The sequence below is a fragment of the Chrysochloris asiatica genome, unplaced genomic scaffold, assembly GCF_000296735.1.
Source record: "Chrysochloris asiatica unplaced genomic scaffold, ChrAsi1.0 scaffold00037, whole genome shotgun sequence".
In the NCBI taxonomy this organism is placed as follows: Eukaryota; Metazoa; Chordata; class Mammalia; order Afrosoricida; family Chrysochloridae; genus Chrysochloris; species Chrysochloris asiatica.
Genome location: NW_006408555.1, coordinates 15,900,138 through 15,920,937, shown reverse-complemented (window position 1 = coordinate 15,920,937; position 20,800 = coordinate 15,900,138). Strand labels below are relative to the sequence as shown.

The 20,800-nt window shown below is 39.9% G+C and overlaps 1 protein-coding gene across 1 annotated transcript in view; it reads right to left on the bottom strand.

Annotated features, from left to right (window-relative positions):
- Nucleotides 1-20,800, bottom strand: part of GLG1 (golgi glycoprotein 1) — a 168,457-nt gene that overhangs the window by 13,977 nt on the left and 133,680 nt on the right. Inside the window, exons 8-17 of the mRNA XM_006860310.1 lie at nucleotides 20,522-20,643; nucleotides 18,876-18,977; nucleotides 16,771-16,927; nucleotides 14,262-14,399; nucleotides 10,519-10,605; nucleotides 9,181-9,243; nucleotides 8,333-8,446; nucleotides 7,260-7,348; nucleotides 6,157-6,274; nucleotides 4,991-5,083 (exon numbers count right to left, since the gene is read on the bottom strand). Of these exons, the coding sequence (XP_006860372.1) occupies nucleotides 4,991-5,083; nucleotides 6,157-6,274; nucleotides 7,260-7,348; nucleotides 8,333-8,446; nucleotides 9,181-9,243; nucleotides 10,519-10,605; nucleotides 14,262-14,399; nucleotides 16,771-16,927; nucleotides 18,876-18,977; nucleotides 20,522-20,643 (1,083 nt within the window). The remainder of the gene's footprint in view (nucleotides 1-4,990; nucleotides 5,084-6,156; nucleotides 6,275-7,259; nucleotides 7,349-8,332; nucleotides 8,447-9,180; nucleotides 9,244-10,518; nucleotides 10,606-14,261; nucleotides 14,400-16,770; nucleotides 16,928-18,875; nucleotides 18,978-20,521; nucleotides 20,644-20,800) is intronic.

The window sequence follows — 20,800 nt, the reverse complement described above, 5'->3', positions numbered from 1 at the left end:
ATATATATATATATATATATATATATTAACATAAAAGCATAAAGGGCCATGGGATAAATTTTAAGATTGTGAGTTATTAACACTATACGGAAATCTTTTCTATACCAAACTGCTGTTGTTTTGGTTGTTAAGTGACGTTGTGTGGGTTCTGACTCATAAAGACCCTGTGCAGGGTTTCCACAGAGCAGCTAGTGAGTCTGAACCGCCAACCTTGTGGTTCAAATTGACCTTGCGGTCCAGTGCTTTATCCCACAGCACCACACCAGGGCTTCAAACTGTTAGACACTATTAAAAAGATGAAGAAAGAAAGCAGCTAGGAATCTGCAGTACCTAGGACTGTAGTATGGAGTCATGATACTTGAACGAAAATCACAAGCAACAACAAAAACCACCCAGTGGTTAAGGAGCATTAATACCATAAGAGAGACAATAAACACAATAAGGTGAAAACAAAAAATGGAAAAGAAAGAGATAACAGAGCAATAAAAACGATAACTAAAAATACATATTTAATATCCTTTAAGTACTGCAGGATGAAATGGTAAACAAGAAACAAGAGCAGGTAGACATACCCCCCCTCTAAGACTGAAACTCAAAGGAACACATGAGTAGGCATGTAAGCTTGCTGGTGACCACATTGGTCTACTGGTGAGTGGAAGAGGGGGAAAGGCAGCAATGAAGAAATGGGCAGAGTTCAACCACATTCCACAGACTCCCATTGTCCTGGAGATGAGAGAGAGAAGAAGAAGGGCTGGTTGGTCCAAAGTGTGGTGAGACCTGGGGACACTTGAGCCCATGGACAAGGACATAGCTACGGAGGGCTAGAAGTGAGAGTGAAGCTTCTAGCTGATATGAAGTGAGGGGGGATGCACAAGAACACCCAAACTTGCAGATAGTACCCATTTGACCTAGCCTCGATGGCTTGATAATCAGAACTCAACTAAAGGAAGATAAAAAAAATAAATAAATAAAAAACTATTTTTGATAAAGGAAATTAGGGTAAATTGCTACAATTTGATGAACCTGACCTATACTCATGAATGTAGTAACTCTAAATACCAACAGAGAGGGACGGAGTCTTCACATCAAGTATCAATGTTATCCCCTCTGTACACAGGGTAGGTAGGGACACTGGCTACCTAAAATGAGGGGACGATAAAGGCACTAAGTAAGTGGCTTACAAGGTTTCAAGAGGGAGTTTAGTTTAAGAATATGTGAGGGAAGATAGAGTCCCCACTAATAGTTTTCATCTTGTCTAGATGGGTCTGATAAAAAGAGATGGGGATAAGATCCTTATGATTCAACAGTAATTGTTATCATGACTAATTGTGACAGTCACAATTGTAAAGGCAGAGTTTTGTAACAAAAATGGGGGAGCACTTAATCTTACAGTCCAGAAACAAAGGACCGCAGGATCATCAAGGGAGAAGAGCATAAGCAGAATCTGGACCTTATCCAGAGAAGCAGCGACACCAGAGATAGAAGCAGAGATGGGGACATAGAGAGAGGGAGCAGCTGAGGACTCTAGATTCCTGGGAAGAAGGGACTAAAGAGATAGTGGCCATGAGGCAGACTTGCAGAATGTGCCCTTTGGTGGTATAAATTACTATATATGCCTGAATTATATTTAAAAAAAAAAAAGAGCTAAAGTGAATAGAGAAAAACACTGTTAACTGATGGTGCATGGAGGGGAATGTAATCATTGTGATAAAACAAAATGTATGATTTGTTGAATGTTAATCTGATGATTGGTCCTGTAAACTTTCACTCAATCTACAATAAAAATTTAAAAAAAGAAAAAAAGAGGGAGTTAGTTTAAGAGTGTGTGTGTGGGAAGGTAGAGTCCTCATTGAATAGTGTTCATCTTGTCTAGATGGGTCTGGTAAATAGAAATGGGGAATCAGAGCTCAACCAGGAGAAGAAAGAAGGTGGGGTGGGGGGAAGATTGAGCTGATTCAATCTGATGAACTTGACCTATACCTATGAATGCAGTGACTCAAAAGAGGCAACAAATCCTTACAGCAAGAAACATTCCCACCCCCTCCACACACAGAGTAGGCAGAGATGGGCAACTTGGACACTGGATACCCAAATGGAGAGGGAGGGAATACAAAGGCAAGAAGTGACTGGCTTACAAGCTTTCAAGAGGGAACCTAGAGCTAGGGGGCATGGACGAAGGCAGAATCACCAGTGAGTACTATCCAATCTGTCTAGGTGGAGGTGATGAAATGAAATACAGATGGGTTACTTGCGATACTGTAGTGAATAATGGTTATCAAGACGGACTGTGAGGGTTGGAAATGCAAAGGTAGACGTTTTGTAGCAAGGGAGTGAGTGATTATTTCTCCAGTCTAGGAGCGGAGGCCTCTGGGACCACCAACGGAGAAGAGCCGAGAGCAGGACCCTACCCAGAGAAGCAGAGATGCCTGAGATGGAGACAGAGATGATGACAAGGGAGAGGGAGTGTGGGCCGAAGACTGGGTGGTGGGGAGAAGGGTAGAGGACGGGTTTCTAGGATATACCCTATGGTCGGAAGATGATCCATAGAGGGGCTTGGAACCATGGCAATGAAATGATATACGATGGGATGAATGTAAAACTAATGGGTTGATGATCCATAGAGGGGCTTGGAACCATGGCAATGAAATGATATACGATGGGATGAATGTAAAACTAATGTTCTCTCATGTAAACTATCATATAATTTACAATAAAACATTAAAAAAAAAAAAAAAGAGAGAGAGAGAGATGGGGAACCCACACTTGCAGCTAATACCCACTTGACCTGGTTTCAATGACTGGATGATCAGAACTCAACTAGAAAAAGAAAGAAGAGGAAAAAAAAAGTAATCTGATACAATTTAATGAACTTGACCTACACCTACAGATGCAGTAGCTCAAATGAGGGAACAAATCTTTACAGTTCCATACAGAGTAGAGGTCCTTGGACACTGGCTACCCAAAATGGGGAGTTACAAAGGCAAGAAGTGACTGGCTTACAAGCTTTCAAGAGGGAACCTAGATCCAGAGGGCGTAGAGGAAGGTAGAATCTCAACTGAGTAGTATACAATCTGTCTGGGCGGGGTTGATGAAAGGAGATACGGATAGGTCTCTTGTGATACAACAGTGAATAATTGTTATCAGGACTGATTGTGAGGGTTGGAAATGTAAAGGTAGACATTTTATAGCAAAAGGAGGGGAGTGATTGACTTTGCAGTCTAGAAGTGGAGGTCCCTGGGACCATCAAGGGAGAAGAGCGGAGAGTAGGACCCTACCCAGAGAAGCAGTGACACCAGAGATGGAGGCAGAGATGATGACATGTAGAGACAGAGCGGCTGGGGACTTTAGACCCAGAAATGGAGAAGGGCTGTGTGCTGACATCCGGGGGGCAGGCTTACAGGGTTGGTTGATGATGCATGGAGCGGACTGTAACCATGGCAATGAAACAATATATGATAGGATGAATGTAAAGCTAATGTTCTCCCATGTAAACAATCACATAATTAAAAATAAAACATTAAAACAAAAAAGAGATGAGGATATGATTCAATAGTAATTATTATCATGACGAATTGCAACTATCACAATTGTAATGGTAGAAGTTTTGTAACAAAAATGGGGGAGTAGTTAATAACAGTCCAGAAAAGGAAGACCCTAAGACCATCAAGGGAGAAGATCACAAGCAGAATGTGGAGATGTATCCAGAGAAGCAGCAACACCAGAGATGGAGGCAGAGATGGGGACATGGAGAGATGGAGCAGCTGAGGACTCTAGATTCATGGAAAGAGAGGGACTGAGAGTGGGAAGCCATGAGCCAGGTTTGCAGAATATGCCCTTTTTGGTGGTTTTAAATTATTATATATGTCTGAGTGTTTAAAAAAAAAAAGCTAAAATGAATATAGAGAAATACTGTTAACTGATAGTACATGGAGGGGATTATAATCATTGTAATGGAACAAAGTATATGATTTGTTGAATGTAAAACTGCCTTGTAAACTTTCACTCAATTCACAATCAAAACTTAAAAAATAAAAACATTACACACTGATGGTTGGGTGGTGGGGGAAGAATAGTTAGTCATGATAGGAATTTTAAAACTAAAGAAAGATAATTGTTTAAATAAAAAACTCAATTGGTAGTCTCTTTTAAAAGCCGAGCTGAAAATAAATAGTTATCAGTCTGGGAAACAGAAGTAACAACCTCAATGAAGTACAAAGAAATGGGAACATGAAACAACAGTTAAGAGACAGGGGGACTAGTTCATATGATCCAGCTGTCTAATAAAGGTTACATACAAAACAGAAGTAAAAGTAAGAAAATATCTGAATGAATGATGATTGACAAGGCCCTAGAACTGGAGAAATACAGAAATTGAAAAGTATGACAGGATAAAGAAAACAAAACCTAGACTTCATCACACCAAAGTAAAATGACAGGATTCTTTGTAGATTAGGTACAAATAAATGTGAATCAGATTGACATCAGACTTTGTAGCAGCAATATTAGGGACAAGAAGACAAGGAATTATTTCAGGAGCTACAGCACCATGGCAGTGCCCTTAACTAGGAGTAAGTTACCAAGAAAAAAAATAAATTATTGGCTTGCTCTTCAATCCTGGAGATTGTGGGTAGGTAGAACCTTGTTCCATACATCAAAAAATAAAAGTAAAAATTGTATTATTATAGGCTATTATGTGTTTTAGTTAAAAACTGTGTAAATAGAATGGAAAAAGAGGTGGTGGCATTTGAAGGAAGATCAGGAGTTTACTGGGCAGACATGAAGCAGGGAAGGAAATGAGTAAGAAACACAGAAGAGGAGGACAGGTAAGGAACTTTGTTGGCGAATGGAAAGTAGTCTGGCTTGGCTTGAGAGGGGATGATTAGGCTGGACAGGCACGATGCAACTGGCTGGGACCTGTCCATCTGGGAGGAATTCATGATTCAAATGTCACCTTCACATCACTGTTACAATTCAAAACCAAGAAAGTTACCTGAGCATTGCCATACTGCACAGCGGAACAGTAGTTCTTGATGTCACTCTTGCAGGCTTCATACAGATCTGGTTCCAGACGAATATCTTCTGTCTACATGAGGGAGCCAGTAAGGAAAAGTGAATTCATTTTAAGCTGGGGATGCTAAATGTTCTACACATTTATTTGTTGACTGGCTGCAACTTCTAGATAGCAAACTGGCAGCACAGTGGTCCACTGGGGAGAATGAGGTTTTCATTTCAGTTTTGCCACTAAATAGCTTCATGGACTTGGACCTTGTTTGCAAATTGAAATGATATTACTTACCCTGATCCCTTCACAGGACTGATGTGAAAGAAAATACTAGGTATGGGAAGTCACTTCACAAAGTTAAAAACTACTCTGTAAATGTAAGGTTCTACTATTTCTATTATTCTATAGAAAGAGCAGAGCATATAGTTAGGGACCCAAAGCTTCCAGTTTAAAACACGTATAACAGAATAATTAGGTCCGTTCCACTTAAACAGAATTCTCTGATAATGCAACTGTTGAGAATTAAACAAGTTTCTTCCAACTGTGCATATTGTGGTTACCTTCCAATATCCATTTCACGTGGAAGACCAGTAGCTAACCAGTGCATGGCATTCCCTGGAGACTGTTACTGGTCAGTAAGTGGACACAAATCCAAATTAAATGGAAAGAATGAACCTTTATTTCAGGGTTAGAGGATGTTTCTTTCTCTTGTTTCTCTAGGGATATGAAGAGTGGAGCTAGTAGCCCAATTGTTATAGGTAAATCATCTTGTGACCATGAAGGAAACCAGCCTCAGGATGATACCAGGGACAACAGAGTGGTCTCTATCCATAAGGACAGTTAGCGGACCACAACTTGCTTCATAGCTGAACTTCTAATTATATAAGGAAACTTAAAAAAGATCAAGGAAAAATTGAAAGAAAAGATAATGGAAAATTCCCATAAACTTTTTGAAGTGCCTTTTTATAAGACATTAACTTTATTAAAAAAAAAAAAAGTGAAGCAAGAAGCTAATTATATAAATTAAAATTTTTAGCAGAAGCCTTAACCACCTCAATAGCAGCTAAAGTCTTCCAATTTGCCCTGGCCCCTCACCCAGCAGCTTCCTCAGACCCTGCCTGTGGTTTCTCAGGATGGAAGCTGTGCAGCATTACCATTTCCAGCTCCTCCACACGGAGCTGCTTGCGGCACTTGAGGGACACCCTGTGCTCCTTGGCCTCCTGCAGAGTGTCGTTGCGCACAGTGGTGCTCAAGCAGATCACTACGTCCACCCTGTCAAGGAAAAGAGAAGGCTTGAGACAAACTAAAGATATGTGAAGGGAGAGGCTGGGTGGGGCAGGATTGACACCATTTGACAGAATTCAGGACCCACCGGACCCTGTTTTCGAATGCCTTTCCCAATTCTTCTCACTCAGAATGTGAAAAGCAGCAATCATTTGATTGTGTGGGTCCTGAAACTCAGGCAGCAGCCTGGGTGCTGACTATACTCATGACAGGAGGGGAGGCCAGAGTGGACATGTGTGCAAGGACAGATCACCACCTACTTTGTTCAAGACGTGTGACTACAGAGGACTGCTGCTCCTAACGTGGGACAGTATCTCTATGACATACTGTGAAACACCTTCATGAAAGGTACAGATGGGAATTTAGTTTATATGACGGAAAATGTGTCTAGAAATGAGTCACTTCAAAAAGGATCATGGAAGAATGTGGGTAGTCATGCTGTAAAAGCTCACTGCTCTCCTCATGAAGACCTAATTCTTAAATTAATAATGATTTTATTTCTTCTCTAGATAACTTAATGGAATGATGCCAGTAGGAAGTCAGTTAATCAGTCTCACTCACGCTGCAACTTGCTTCTCTAAGTACACAATCTATCAGCTAGCTTGAACTCAGAGAGATTGAAAATGTTTCTTTGGCCTGTGGGCTCTCCATATAAGAACTACCATCAGACAGCCACAAGTATTGGGCAACTACAAGGACATCAGTGTAGCGCCGTAGAATAAGCATTGAACTGCAAGGTCGGTTTGAACCACAAGGGAAATATTTCAAACTCACCAGCTGCTTCTTGGAAGCCTTTTACAGGGTCACTATGAGTTGGAACCAACTCAAAGGCACTCAACAAGAACAAAGGAGACATGCAGGAAGTCTCCAGAGCTTGTCCTGTTATACAGCAGGAAGTTGTCTGACACCTAAGAGATTGAGTCAGTAACTAAGACTTGGGGGCAGGCAGGGCAATCCATTAGAAGTTACATACTTCTTTTTTATGTTGGGGCAAAGTTTCAACACATCCTCCTTGCAGGCCATTTTAAACTTGTAAGAAAACCGAAAATCCTTCATCTGCACCTGTAAGATAAACGAAATCAGAAGCTCTGTGGCAAGGTCTAGTCAGGAGCAGAGGGTGACAGCTGATGCATGCAGTCTTCCAAGGACCCTGCACAACCCGCCCTTGGCCTCTCTCTGACATCATCACCCTCTAATCTCCTGGTGATGCCCTCTCTACTCACTCCTGCTTCCTGCCTGTCCCAATCACACACATGATGTTCTCTGTGCCCTGAAGTCGTATTAAAACCAAATAGTAAATGACCTTAGTAGCTGGAGAGTGTGTGCCTTCATCATTCAGAACTCTCTCTATGGGATCAAATTGACAACAGCAACTCAGGAGACTAGATCAGAAGCTTAGCGGGTAGTAAGCTCATGCTCATGGTTGAGGAACAACTCAGAAAGAGATGGTGAGAACGGCTGCACAAGTCCAAGAATATAATCAATGTCACTAAAACTGTGCATGTCAAAATGGCTGAATTGGTGTCTTGTTTTGCTATGTATATTCTCAACAACAGCAACAAAATAAATAAAACATAGAAGTTAAAAATAAAAACAAAAACAAAACTTATGAAAGCAAGAAATGTGACTAAAGGAGAAAAAATCTGTTTTACTGACCCTGTCCTTGCTGGATGGTATGCTCCCTAAGGGTACACATTAGGGTTTATTTGTCACTGCATTTCTAGGAGCCTAACTGGTATGGCGCTGTAGGATCAGCACTGGACTGTAAACCACAAGGTTGGCAGTTCAAACCCACCAGTTGCTTCTCAAAAACCTTATGCACGGTGGTCACAATGAATTGGAACCAACTCAATGGCACTTAACAACTGTAACAATAGTGCAGTGCCATAGTAGAGAAAAGTCACTTTGTTAAGAACATAATCAGAAGGATATATGTTTGGAAAAATGGCATTTCACAGAAGAGGTGCTGTGATGTTGTGAAAGGGAAGATATTCAGTAACCATCCATGCAGCCAACCCAGGAAACCCGTAGGCAGATGTTACTGACCAGCTGGAAGTGAGTGACTCCAATGGCACACTTCTCATTCATATCCTTCTGGTGCTTGTTTTGTATCAGACACTCCATCAAGTCTCCAGAGTCGATCTGGTTATCTGCCACATCCTGAGGAAGGTAGTGTACATTTCTACTCATTAAGTGTTATTGAACAAAACCTGGACCCCAATCCATGGACAGTGCCAACAGGACTAATTCTAGAGGCCTTGGCAAACAAGATACATCATAAGTTGTTTTAAAATAAGCCTGGGATAAACACTAAGTAGAATAAAATTGATATCGTGGGTTACTCTGCATGTGACTCCAACAATAAGAATATATACTCTGCAGTGCCTGAATTCCCTTCCTTAGACAAGACAACAGCTGGTGCTCAGGGTGATATCTAACAAAGCCTCCTGTCAGATCCTATGGTCCACAGGGTGTCTCACAATTTAGGTAGTTTGCGAGTAAACTAAGAAATTAAGAGTCTATGTAGTATTGGGGTGCCAGGAGATCATTGGAAGGGGAGTCCACAATTACTGGTAAAAAATTCTGGACTGATGGATCAGAAGCAACTCAGCTAAAGTGACAGGAGTGCTTCCTTGTTTCATATAAAGGATATCCCAACAACTGCAGCCAACCACACACCTGGCCACCTACAAAGGATAATCAAGTATGGTTGGTCCAGGATGGTCACACCTTTCTCTTCATCTTGTTTTCCCCTTCAGCTTTAGTTTGTTAAAATTGGTCAATGGTCAAGTGTGGTGTACACTGAAGACAGAGAGACATGTCCGAAAGACTGGGGATGGGTCCCAATGAATTTGGTTTTGTCTGTAACCTTTGTTTTTCCAAATATCACTTACATGGCAGAAATTCTGAATTATGGGCTCACAGGCTCTCATCAGCAAGGCTTCTATTTGAATATCCTGTAAAAGATTAAATATTCACAATTTTGTTTTAGAAAGTCATGGTCAGAGGGAAAAGTATGTGAGGAAAGGGACAGTCGCTTTTTCTGAATCAGCGGCATCCGATGGGTAAATAATCCAGCACATATATTTGAAAACCATTATAGAATTTAGATAGACAGAATTGTCCTCCATCATAGTTTGAAAAGCAAATGTCTAGAGGCAGATTTCCCTGTGCATGAACAAAAGAGAAGGCAGAATTAGGTAAAGGTAGGGTATGAAAACATTCAGCAGTTATATCAGAATATGTAAAGCCTTTGGAGTTTTTCTAAAATGATAAGCAGTTCAAATGGCAACCAGGGGTAACTCATATCTATCTTTAGTCTATCAGCTTATAAATCAGATCACTTCCCTTGAACCAGATGTCAAATGCTGTCTCTGGGGAACAGATATGACATGCCTTTAAGCAGTGAAAGCTGATGTAACTACGTCTTCCTGCAGAGTTACACACTGCAAATGTAATTTCATGTACCGACACTGTTGATCATTCTGAGTTCATTCCATAAATTTCACATTGTCAAAGTATCTCCCCTGCCTCCAACTGTATATCATCCCGAATTCCTCTCTGTGAACCCCTTCAGAGAGGAAAGCTCTTCTGACAAGGGTGGGAGCAGCTGCACAGATAAGGCGAGCTTGAGGTCAGTTTCCTTTATAATCAGTTCTTCAACTAGCCTGCTTTTCTGCTTTATAGTTTTCCAAAAGTTTGTTGTCTTCTCTTATCTTCTCTCCCATTCTTGTAAATGTATGAGTACTTAAAATTAATTTTTTATAGCTTAGTGGGCTTCAAGATGGAATCAACATAGACAAATGCATTTAATCTTCTGCCTTCCATGGATGTCCAAGACTTTTGTTAAGCATATAAACCTTACCAAATGATCTAAAAGAGCTAATGTTTGGAGAACGGGAATGCCTGGCCTATTCTTGAACATCAGTGAGAGATCAGAAGTATTATTGCCTTTTCTTACAGGGAAATATAACTGCTATTTTCTCTGAAGTGGGTAAGAAAGGCACATCTACTCACTCTGATAATGCAGTGGATAAAGAAAACCAAAGAGCTAATGTAGAAAATGTCTTTCTAGAGAAATAATGGAAGGGATTCAGGAAGCACCATACTTGTCTAGATAGCTTTTGTTGCACAGAAAACTGGCACCTCAAGGGTTTAGAAACAGTACAATTGCCAACAGAGGAAAGGCTGCTGACAGGGCACATACTTTCTATGCGCTGCAAACTGCTTACCTCCGACTCTAACTCTGTGAGGTTGCCGACTATATCTCTGCACTCCACAGCCAAGTCATCGAGATGATCCTGGAGGCACTCAAGCTCCTGCAAAGAAAAAGGCAATTCCTTGGCATGTGTGAGTTACACTAGTGATGAAGGGGAGCTGAGACACCAGTGCCGACTTCTTTTTGAGTGGTTATTTTTTTGCATTTGAAGTAAAAATACCTCATTGAACAGAACACAAAGGTTGATTTGATTTCGACATTACCTGGTGTAACAGGGAGTTAAGAGGGCTAAAAGAGAACAATAGTCATGTAAACCCACCCAGACGGCCAAGAGTTGAACTTTAGGTGTAGAGTCCAAAAATCTTATCCGACCTTTCTTTTCACTGCTTTGTGGTTTAATGCATTGGACTGCAAGGTCGTCTGAACCACAACGTTGACGGTTCAGGCTCACCAGTTTCCTCAGAAACATTACACAGGGTTGCAATGGGTCAGAACCGACTAAATGGCACTTGACATACCACTGTTGGAGTCTTGGTGTGGCCCTGTGGGTTAATGCACTGGACCGCAAGGTTGGTTTGTGCCTCAAGGCCAGCAGTTCAAGCTTACCAGATGCTCCTCAGAAACCTTATACAGTGTTGCTATGAGTTGGAATTAACTCAACGGCACTTAACAACAACATACCACTGTTGGAGTTCTGGTGTGGTGGTGTAGGGTAATCAATGGATTCTTAACTGCAAGTTTGGTGATTCAAACCTACCAGCCACTCTTTGGAAACTCTAGACTGAGTCTCTATGAGTTGGAACCAACACAAGGACACTTATTAACAACAACATACTATTAATCTGTGTTTGATTATCTTTACCTTCCATTTTAAAGTTGCATCTTTATTGAGCACTGGACAACAAATTCACAGTGAAAGAAATTGATTCTTTAAAACCACTGAGACAAAGGAAGCCAGGACCCTGAGTCTGGAACACAGCATAGAGCTCGTGGCTCCTACAAGTCAAATCTAAAATTCTAATCCTAGTCTACACCAAAGGACCCTGTGAGGAAAATTCCAAAACAAGTGATCACCCCAGAGTTTGGCTATCTAAAAACTATCTGATCTTGGCTGTGGAGACTCAAGTTTCCTATGAGTGACTTTACAGTATTGATTTATTATTGTTTCTTTTAGATTTTAAGTATAACAGGAGCTCACTTTTCCAAAGCATTTCAACAGCCATCTGCTCAGCCAAGTGCTCTGTGAAGGATCAACTGAACTTAATGATTCTTCTGCAAGAATCTCTCTGTTAAAGAATTAGAACAGGAAAGGAGGAGAAGGGCTGTAGAAATTACACATCAACCAGAAAGGGTGTGTGTGTGTGTGGGTAGCCCTAGAATAAATGTACCAAACCTTGGGAATAAAATAAATGGCTAAGGAAAAAAATCCTATTTATGGAACCTTTTCTTAAATCTAGTTCCTCAGCGACGGGCTGCAATGTAGTGCAGCTTTCTAAACTTGACCGTGGGCAGGAAAGGAAACGGCTTTCTGGGATCTCGCACAGCCACATCCTGTGCTTCACTGGTGAGAGGCGGCATAAAGCTAAACAATCAGCATTTTCAAATAATAAACCTGACAAAGCTGTAGTAAGCTCAGGAAATAGACTGCTGAAGTGGCGTTTCCATGTCCAACAGACCTGATTAGGCAGCCATTTTGTTAAGTGCCGTTGAGTTGGTTCTGACCCATAGCGACCCTGTATGGGGTTTCCGAGGAGCAGTTCAAACCAACTTTGCGGTGAGGCACATTAACCCACAGCACCATAGCTGGACTCTTAGGCAACCATGGTGGTGGTGGTGGTGTGCCGTGGAGTTGGTTCCGACTCATAGCAACCCTGCATAGTGTTTCTGAGGCTATAAATCTTTACGGGAGCAGAAAGCCTCATCTTTCTCCTGTGGAACAGCTGGTAGTTTCGAACTGCTGACCTTGGGGTTAGCAGCCTGACTCATAACCACTATGCTACCAGAGCTCCTTACTAGGCAACCATAGTGCTTTTAAGAAATGGTCAATTTCTGTACCTGTGACCTTTTTTTTTTTTTTTAAGTTTTTATTGTGCATAGTGATAATTTACATGGAGAACATCGGTTTTACACTCATCCTATCGTATTTAGTTTCATTGCAATTATTATAATCCCTTCCATGCATCAACATTCAACAGTATTTGCTTCCATTTCCTCTGTTCTGTTTTGTTTTTTAATGTACACAGAAACACTCAGGAATATATAATCATTTAAACAACCAAAGGGCATATTCTGGAAGCCTGCCTCTTGCCTGCCAACACACAGCCTTTCTCATTCCATGAGTCTGCAGTCCTCAGCTGCTCTATCTCTCCATGTTGTTGCTTCTCTGCATAGGATCCCACATTCCATTCTTCTCCCTTGATGGTTCTAGGGTCCTCTGTTCCTGGACTGTTAAGATTAACTACTCCCCCCTTTTTGCTATACAACTTCTACCTTTACAGTAATGACAATCACAATTAGTCATGATAATAATTACTCACTACTGATTCATAAGAATCTTATCCCCATCTCCTTTCACCAGACCTGTTTAGACTAGATGAAAACTTTTCAGTGGGAGCTTACCTGTCACTTTTTAGCACTTTCTTTTTAGTGCTTTGTAGTGGTTCGGACAGATTTTGGGAACTCGAATTCACCCTGAGTTCTAGCACTAATGGGGCTTTAAATATATAGCTAGTCCTCACTGCTTGGTTTCCTGCCTTAAGGTGGAACACATACGACATACTATTATTCCAGTTAATTTGCTAGAATGAACTTTTCTTTTTAAACTAGGTACAAAATCCCAAAGCACTATCCACAACATGCACATAATTCTTGGCTGCTCCACCTCCCTCCATTTCTGCTTTGGAGAAGTTATTCTATAGTAGAAAGAACACAGTCAATACAGTTCTTCTGAGACTCTATTTTGTCAATTACTAAGTGGAAAACAATTCAATTCCTACATACCTCATAGGACTACTCTGAGGTTGTTGTTGTTAAGTGCTGTCATAACAAACAAAAAAATTTCAGCAGCAGCTCACAGAGACCCTGTAGAGGGTTTTTAAGGCTGCAACTCTTTGCTGAAGCAGAAAGCCTCATATTTGTACATATTTATATCTGTCTTATCACAAAAGAATTTAATGTAGCTTATAAAAATAAGATAAGGAGAAAAGAAAACAAAAACATGATGTAGAATGAACTACACACAAGTAAGGAGGAAAGGAAAGGAAAAGAGGTTAAAGAAAATGGGATGGAACACTAGTTCACAAAATGGCTTAAGTCTAAGACATACACAGACAGGAGAATACAGTTAATTATAACATACAGTAAACTACAATATAAACAAACTGCTTAGGAAAAGCACAACTATTCCTGAAAGACCAGAATTGTTTCCTAAAAATTTTTTTAAAAACTATTGAACAATGCTACTAAATTACTCCTATAAAGGAGCCTAGGTGGCACTGTGGGTTAGGCATTGGGCTGCTAACCATAACCAATGGTTCAAACCCACCAGCCGCTCTGATGGAGAAAGATGAGGCTGTCTGCTTCTGTAAAGATTTATGTTCTCGGAAATCCTATACAAGGTCGCTATGAGTCGGAATCAACTTGATACCAATGAGATTTGTTTAGTTGTTTGTTATGAAGTAAACACAGAGATGGATTTCAGAGCATGCGCCCTCTACATAAACATCCATCATTAGGCACACAGCTCAGATATCCCACCTGGCCAGTTTCTGTTTTTTCACTACACCACTTTCCCAGGTCAATCAGGCACTTATCCTGGAGAGCAGGGTCCAGCTTCACATCCATAGCACGTTGGTGCAGGATCCTTTGGACTTCAGCTCGGCACTCTCGTGAAAGCTACATGAGAAAGAACAAGTAAAATACCTTCAAAGGGGAAAATCAAAACTGAAACCACACTGGAAAGACCAAAACTACTAACTCCATAGTTGGTAACTAGTATTTTCATACCTCAAGTCTGTAAAAATTTACTCCTAAAATGGAGGATTCTGAAAAGCCCCTAACTCTAGGAATGCAAGGAATGCAATTTACACTGAGCATTTTCTAATATGCAATGAGAAACTACATCTTATTTGGAGTGTCCAGATAAAAGTCAACTGGATTTGTTCAGAGTAGGTTTGCTACAGGGTGGTTTTTACTTGTTTAATAAAAGTAATTAGCCACTTTCACATGTAAAGTTCAATTTAACTAAACTCAGAAAGAACAAACCGAATACAGCAAAAGCAACAGTTAATACGGGTCAGGATCAGACTCTTTTAGGTTTACATATAGATTTAGCAGAAGGTGGAGAGAGTAGAAAGTAATATTTTTGAATGGGCTGGGAGAAAGCTGTTTTGACAAATTCTGTCTTCCACATGAACATTCTGCTCATTCTTTCTGGCCTTGTACCACAAAAGGGGACTCCACTGTAGTGAGGGGCCAGCTCCCAGGATTTAGGCGTCCCTGTGGTTAATGAATTCCTGGTAGCACTAGCACTGGGATTCAGCCATTCTAACCCACCAGCCGCTCTGTGGAGACAGAGGCTTTCTGCTCCCATAATATTTATTGCCTCTGAAGCCCTATATAAGGCCGCTGTGAACTAGAACTGACTTGAAGGCAATGGGTTTTTGAGTAGTTAATGAAATGAGTTCCGGTGGCACTGTGTTTTAGCATTTGATGACTAACTCAAAGACTGGCAGTGTGAACCCACCAGCTGCTCTATGGGAGAAAAATGTGGCAGGCTGCTTCTGTAGAGATGACAGCCTGTGGGGCAGAGTTCTATCCCGTACTATTGGGTTTCTAAGAATTGGGATCAATTAGACAGTTGTGGGTTTTTTTTTTTTTTTTTGTCTGTTTGTTTGGCTTATTAATGATAGGCTCATTCTATGAAGAAATGATGAACTACAAATTCCCGTATTCTCCTACGGAATAGTAAAAAAAAAAAAAAAACCAAAAAACTGAGTCAACAACATGACAGGAGCTGAAGTATGGCATTTCTTTCCATTTGGGTCTCTTGATTTACAATTCTAAACAATCAAATTTTGGATTAAGCTCAGAAGGGGTATTTGTAAACATGAATATGAAATAATTTTGTCTCTACTTTCTGCAACAAAGGCAGAATTGAAATGCAATAAAGTGTCTCAGAAGCCTTAAAAAGGCTATTCTAAAGAGGGAACATCCATGTAGCCCAGAAGGCAGCAAATGTTGCCTGAGAGCCAAGCACATACCAAATTCCAAAACATGTAGTGATCAGAGCAAACAATTATCAAGAGACTGAGGTATGGTGGCTTGTGCTCCAACTAGAGCACTATCAGAAACACCTCTTCAATACATAGACAAGGCTTTCCGCTGGCAGGGGCAGAACACTAAAGAACCATTTGTATCCTGCCAAAAAGCTTCTAATGGATCTTTAAAGCTAAATAATATTAGAGCAGCAGTTATTATTAACAGTCTATTTGTGATTCAGATTTTGTAATTTAAGGAGAAAAACTGGGAATCTTCTCCTATTCGCTTTTTCTTTTTTAAAAACAAAGTTTATTTCTACTTAAAACAATATCCAAAGGGTAAAAAAAGCCCAAAGGCCCACAGATACCCAGATTTAAAATATGATCATAGGTACTGGCTCTCGCTACCTCCACCTTTAATAATCTATTCTAAGTATTTCTGTGTCTCTGGGTAGTTCTAAGCCTTGGTGATTCTTTTCATCAGATACTGGTGGGATTCCTGAGTTTTGCTGGTTCATACAAGGTCCACTATGGACAACTAAAGGAATGCCAGAAATAATCATTATCATTCCAAGGGACAAAAATCTATGAGCAGAGGTGAAAGTCATCATATGAAGTTCCAGAAGTCAAATGAATAATCCAATCCCCAGAAAAAATGGTGACAATACATCTTGTATTATTCTCTGCAATGAGATGCTCAGGTGATGAGCTTGAGTGAAGGGATCAGGATGAGTCTTATCTGGTATTAATGGCAGACCCTTCACAACAGAAACATTCAAATGGATGAACCAATGAAACCTCCCCCAAAGATGAAACACCCCTTAGCCCCACTCACTTTCTTAAAAGCAAAATTGGATATAAGACATTTCTAGCAGTACAGTACTCCCCTCCCCACCAGATATATTAAAAAGGTTTCCTAGGATGACAGAAATCAGAATATTATAGAATAAATAATTTTTTTTAAATCCACGATGATGAGAAGACATAAACCACTATGGGCTGCATACCCTTCTTCCCTGTTCCTCAGTGCGGTAGGCGTGTCTATATAAGCAAGAGAACACAGCTCCGGGCGTCATCATGAGTTCATTGGTCTCATTCCAACCATGGGTGTGGCAAAGACGAGAAGCATCTCCCTGGCACTTGCGGTATAAGACAGGGTCCAGTCTATTAAGTCAAGGATTAAAGATACCCAATATTTACTATAATTTTCCTTCTAAGATGTGCTAAGGTTTTTACAATGTGTACTCATAGAGAACTATCTGCCGGGCAGTGAAGGTAGCAAATCAATGTAAAAGTAGTCCTGAATTCTGTTCTTAATGAACATACAGTGGTAAATCTTTATAAAAAAGTTTAAAACCTACAACAGAAGGAAAAGTTTAAACTTAATGCAGAAGATTTAAGTCCTACCTCCTCAAGATGTTATTTTTCAAATATCTAACATTACTAGACTCAGCCCAATCATGCCTTAGTTGAAATTAAGAAACTAGAGTTGTAGCTACCAATAGGCAATTCATAACTTTTTATACAGTAAATAATTTTTGTTAAGCATGAATGAAGTTCAATCCTACCCAATATACTAGAATCTATAGAAATCTCAAGATAAACAGAATCTCCCACTGAACTTTCCTCTCCAGTAAAATGGTTCCTCTTTTCACTCCATGCAAGGTGAGGTCTTACAAAATTTTAAGCAATTGAACTTTTAAGTTATCTGAATATGTTTATCAGGAGTCCTAGTGGTGCTATAGGATAAGCACTGGACTGCTAATCACACGGTCAGCAGCTCAAACCCAACAGCTGCTCTGTGGGAGAAAGATGAAGCTTTTCTGCTCCAGTAAAGATTTACAGCCTTGGAAACTCAATGACTGTGAGTTTGGTATTTTTTAAATGTTTATTAATTTTTTAAAAATTGACATTTAACACTGAATCTGGGGACAAAGGATTAGACTGTGACTTCTCCAAATTAGACCAAGGCTGCTCAATTCTGCCCACATTATGCTGCCAATTTTGGGGGAGCGATATATAAGAGGAGTAGAGGTTAGTATTCAATAAGTAGCTTTTAAGGGTATGAAGACCTTTTTTTAATAAAAATAATTTTTTCCCCTTTAAAAGAGGAAAATACCCATAATTTTGACAAAGGCATTTACACAGTAAACTCTATCAGTTTGCTTTCGATGGCTTGATTAAGCACAGGGAACTTCCAACTCAGCTTTCTAAAGTCCTTTTCAAGCTTATTTCAGGGAAAAGAAAAGAGAACACAGGGAATCTTATGTAAACACAGGGAAATCTTACAGTAAAGAATGGGTGGAAAACATGAAGGGGCTCCAAAATGTCTGTGGAATGAAAAGATAATGGATTTCCCCATAAAATTTTGAAGTTCCCTCATATATTAACCACCAGGAACAGTTAATACCTAAGCACACTGGTTTATACAACTGAATCAGAGAACAACTGAACTTGGGAGGCAGGAAGAACAGTCTGGTTCATTACTGGCTGCTTCGCTGTAGGAAGAAGGGAAAGCAGACTAGGAAAAAGTAAGGAAGTGGTGGTCAATAAATTATACAAGGTAATAAAAATCCTGCCCCAAGTCCCCCCACCCTCCACACTGTTTGTTAGCAGGATGACAAGGGAATTAAGAGAATCAACTTGTCATTTATTGCTAAGAACCTTTTAAGACAGAATAAATCTAGTAACTTTGAAAGGTTAAAAAAATATAGCAAAACCCCATACCTAGAGCAAATCAATAAACATAAACATGCACGATGATGTTCTTAAAGACATATTTGAAAAAAGCAGATGTTTTTTCTGTTCCTACAGGTGCCAGAGTTCTTTCTGGATAGATGCTTGTGGTATCAGAATTGTGACCCTGACTTCTAACATACTGATGAAGAGGGATGCTTGGTAATAGACTGGCAGTGGGCTGACTCTGCTTTTGACACTGCTCTGCAAACAGTTGAAGAATGGGTTTTTCATATTCCAATCAAAGTATATTAGTCATCCCAGAAACTAACAAAAATAATTTATTACTGATTATTTTAAAATATACAGATGATACTGACCCGGGAAGAAGAGTAGACTGAGGCAATTTTATTCACTTGAACTTCAACATACTCACTTCCAATCTCGGGAGATGAAATACTGCAGCTCTAAGAGACGGTGTTCACAGTCTTCCACCATCTTCTCTGTGTATAAATGTTCCATCAGGCACGAGAGGATCCTGGTGATGGAATGAAGGCAATTATAATAAAAGAAATGAGTTCTGATGCCACAACTCTCACCATATCAGTATTTCTATGGTCTACAGAAAAAGCTATTTAGCTACTTTGCTAGGGTAATCAGGGATTTTTTTTTTTTTTTTTTTAAGATCTCTCAAATGACTTGAACTGACAGCGATTATGCTTTATGTCAACTTCAGAACCACCCAGTACACTACAGACTCAGCTTGCAAGAGATCTGTGCACAGCTGCTTAAATTTGAATTATGAAAATTTAACAGAGAATCAGATCATAACTTTCCCTCCCCCAGCTTTTATCAAGCAGTGGTCAATTTTCTTTTAATCTATAAGTCCTTGTTGGATATTTTGAAGAAAATCCCAGAGAGCATATCATTTGTAAATAATTTGAGTATATTTCTCTAAAATAGAACATATTATCACAGTGAAAGACACTAATAAAATTTTCTTAATATCATGTAATAACTTACTAGTTTTCCAAATTTCCAATCATTTCATGTTTTTTCACATGTATGTTTGAACAGGGACCCAGAAAAAGTCCACACATTACATGTGACTAACATGTCTCTTAAATCTCTTTTTAACCTGAACCAATTCTTTCTCTTTCCCTCTCCTCTGTCCCTTTTTGTTGATGCAGTAGTTTTTATTTTTATAAGTATTCTTAATTAGTCTTAAGTGTGTTTGTCTGTCTTCTCAGACTCACAAAGCTGCAAGAAAGCATCCTACTGTAAATCCCCTACCAGAGCCTGGACAGCAGGAGCTTGTGCAAGGCAGAATGATGATAAACATCACGCATTGTTTCACTGTTGTGTCTGGTAGCTTTGGACTACAAAGAGCTGTTTTACATTATGTGAAGGAAAGTGAATGACTAGAATCCAACACTTTATTTGAGCACTTATACAGCTTTCCTAGATCTTGGATGCAACCTTAGTCTTCATATTGGAGTCACTGCCACCCTCCAACCATCATATTTTGCTTTCTGTTTCAACAATAATGAACCACTTTCTAATGTGTATGCAATGAGTCAATGAACAAAAAAGATGAAACCTTTAGAGGTAAAGCATGTGTTACTTTATCCTGAGTGTTTCTTCCATTTTTATTTGACCATGAAGTTACCTACTGTATGTTGTTGTTGTTGTTAACTGCTAGGGAGTACGTTCCGACTCATAGCAACCCTACATAGGGTTTCCAAGGAGTGACTGGTGAATTTGAACCTGCCAACCTTGTGGTTCAAACCGACCTTACGGTCCAATTCTTTACCCCACAGCACCACACCAGAACTCTGACCTAATGTATAGATCTGTATATGTGCAATCACTGCCAACAAACACCATCATAATGTTGGGTTTAGGTAGCTACACGATGAATGAGGCAGAGGCAAAGTTTCAATACTAGTCATGAAAGTTGGTATGTGTTCCTGTTTAACACAATTTCTATTAAGATGTTAAATCACCCAAAAATGTGCCCTGGACTGTGCTGCCAAATACGATACGATATGGACTCATCATACCAGAAAAGAGACAACTTACATTGGGTCTCCAGATCGAATATGTTTGCAGGCCGTCTGTATTACAGATTCACAGGCTTCGTTCAGAGCCCTATCAATGCGATAATCAGCACCAGGGTCAGTTTCCTGAATCAGCGTTTGAAGCTGGATTTTAAAAATGTAAGAAGGAAGAAAGTCAGGTGAGTATCAGGGTAGAGGAGTATCACCTCTCGACCAATCAGCTATTGAGTCTGGTTTATCATAGTGCACTCTAACAAGGTACTACAGTTGTGGATGTCCAAGTTTACAGTTAAATACCTTT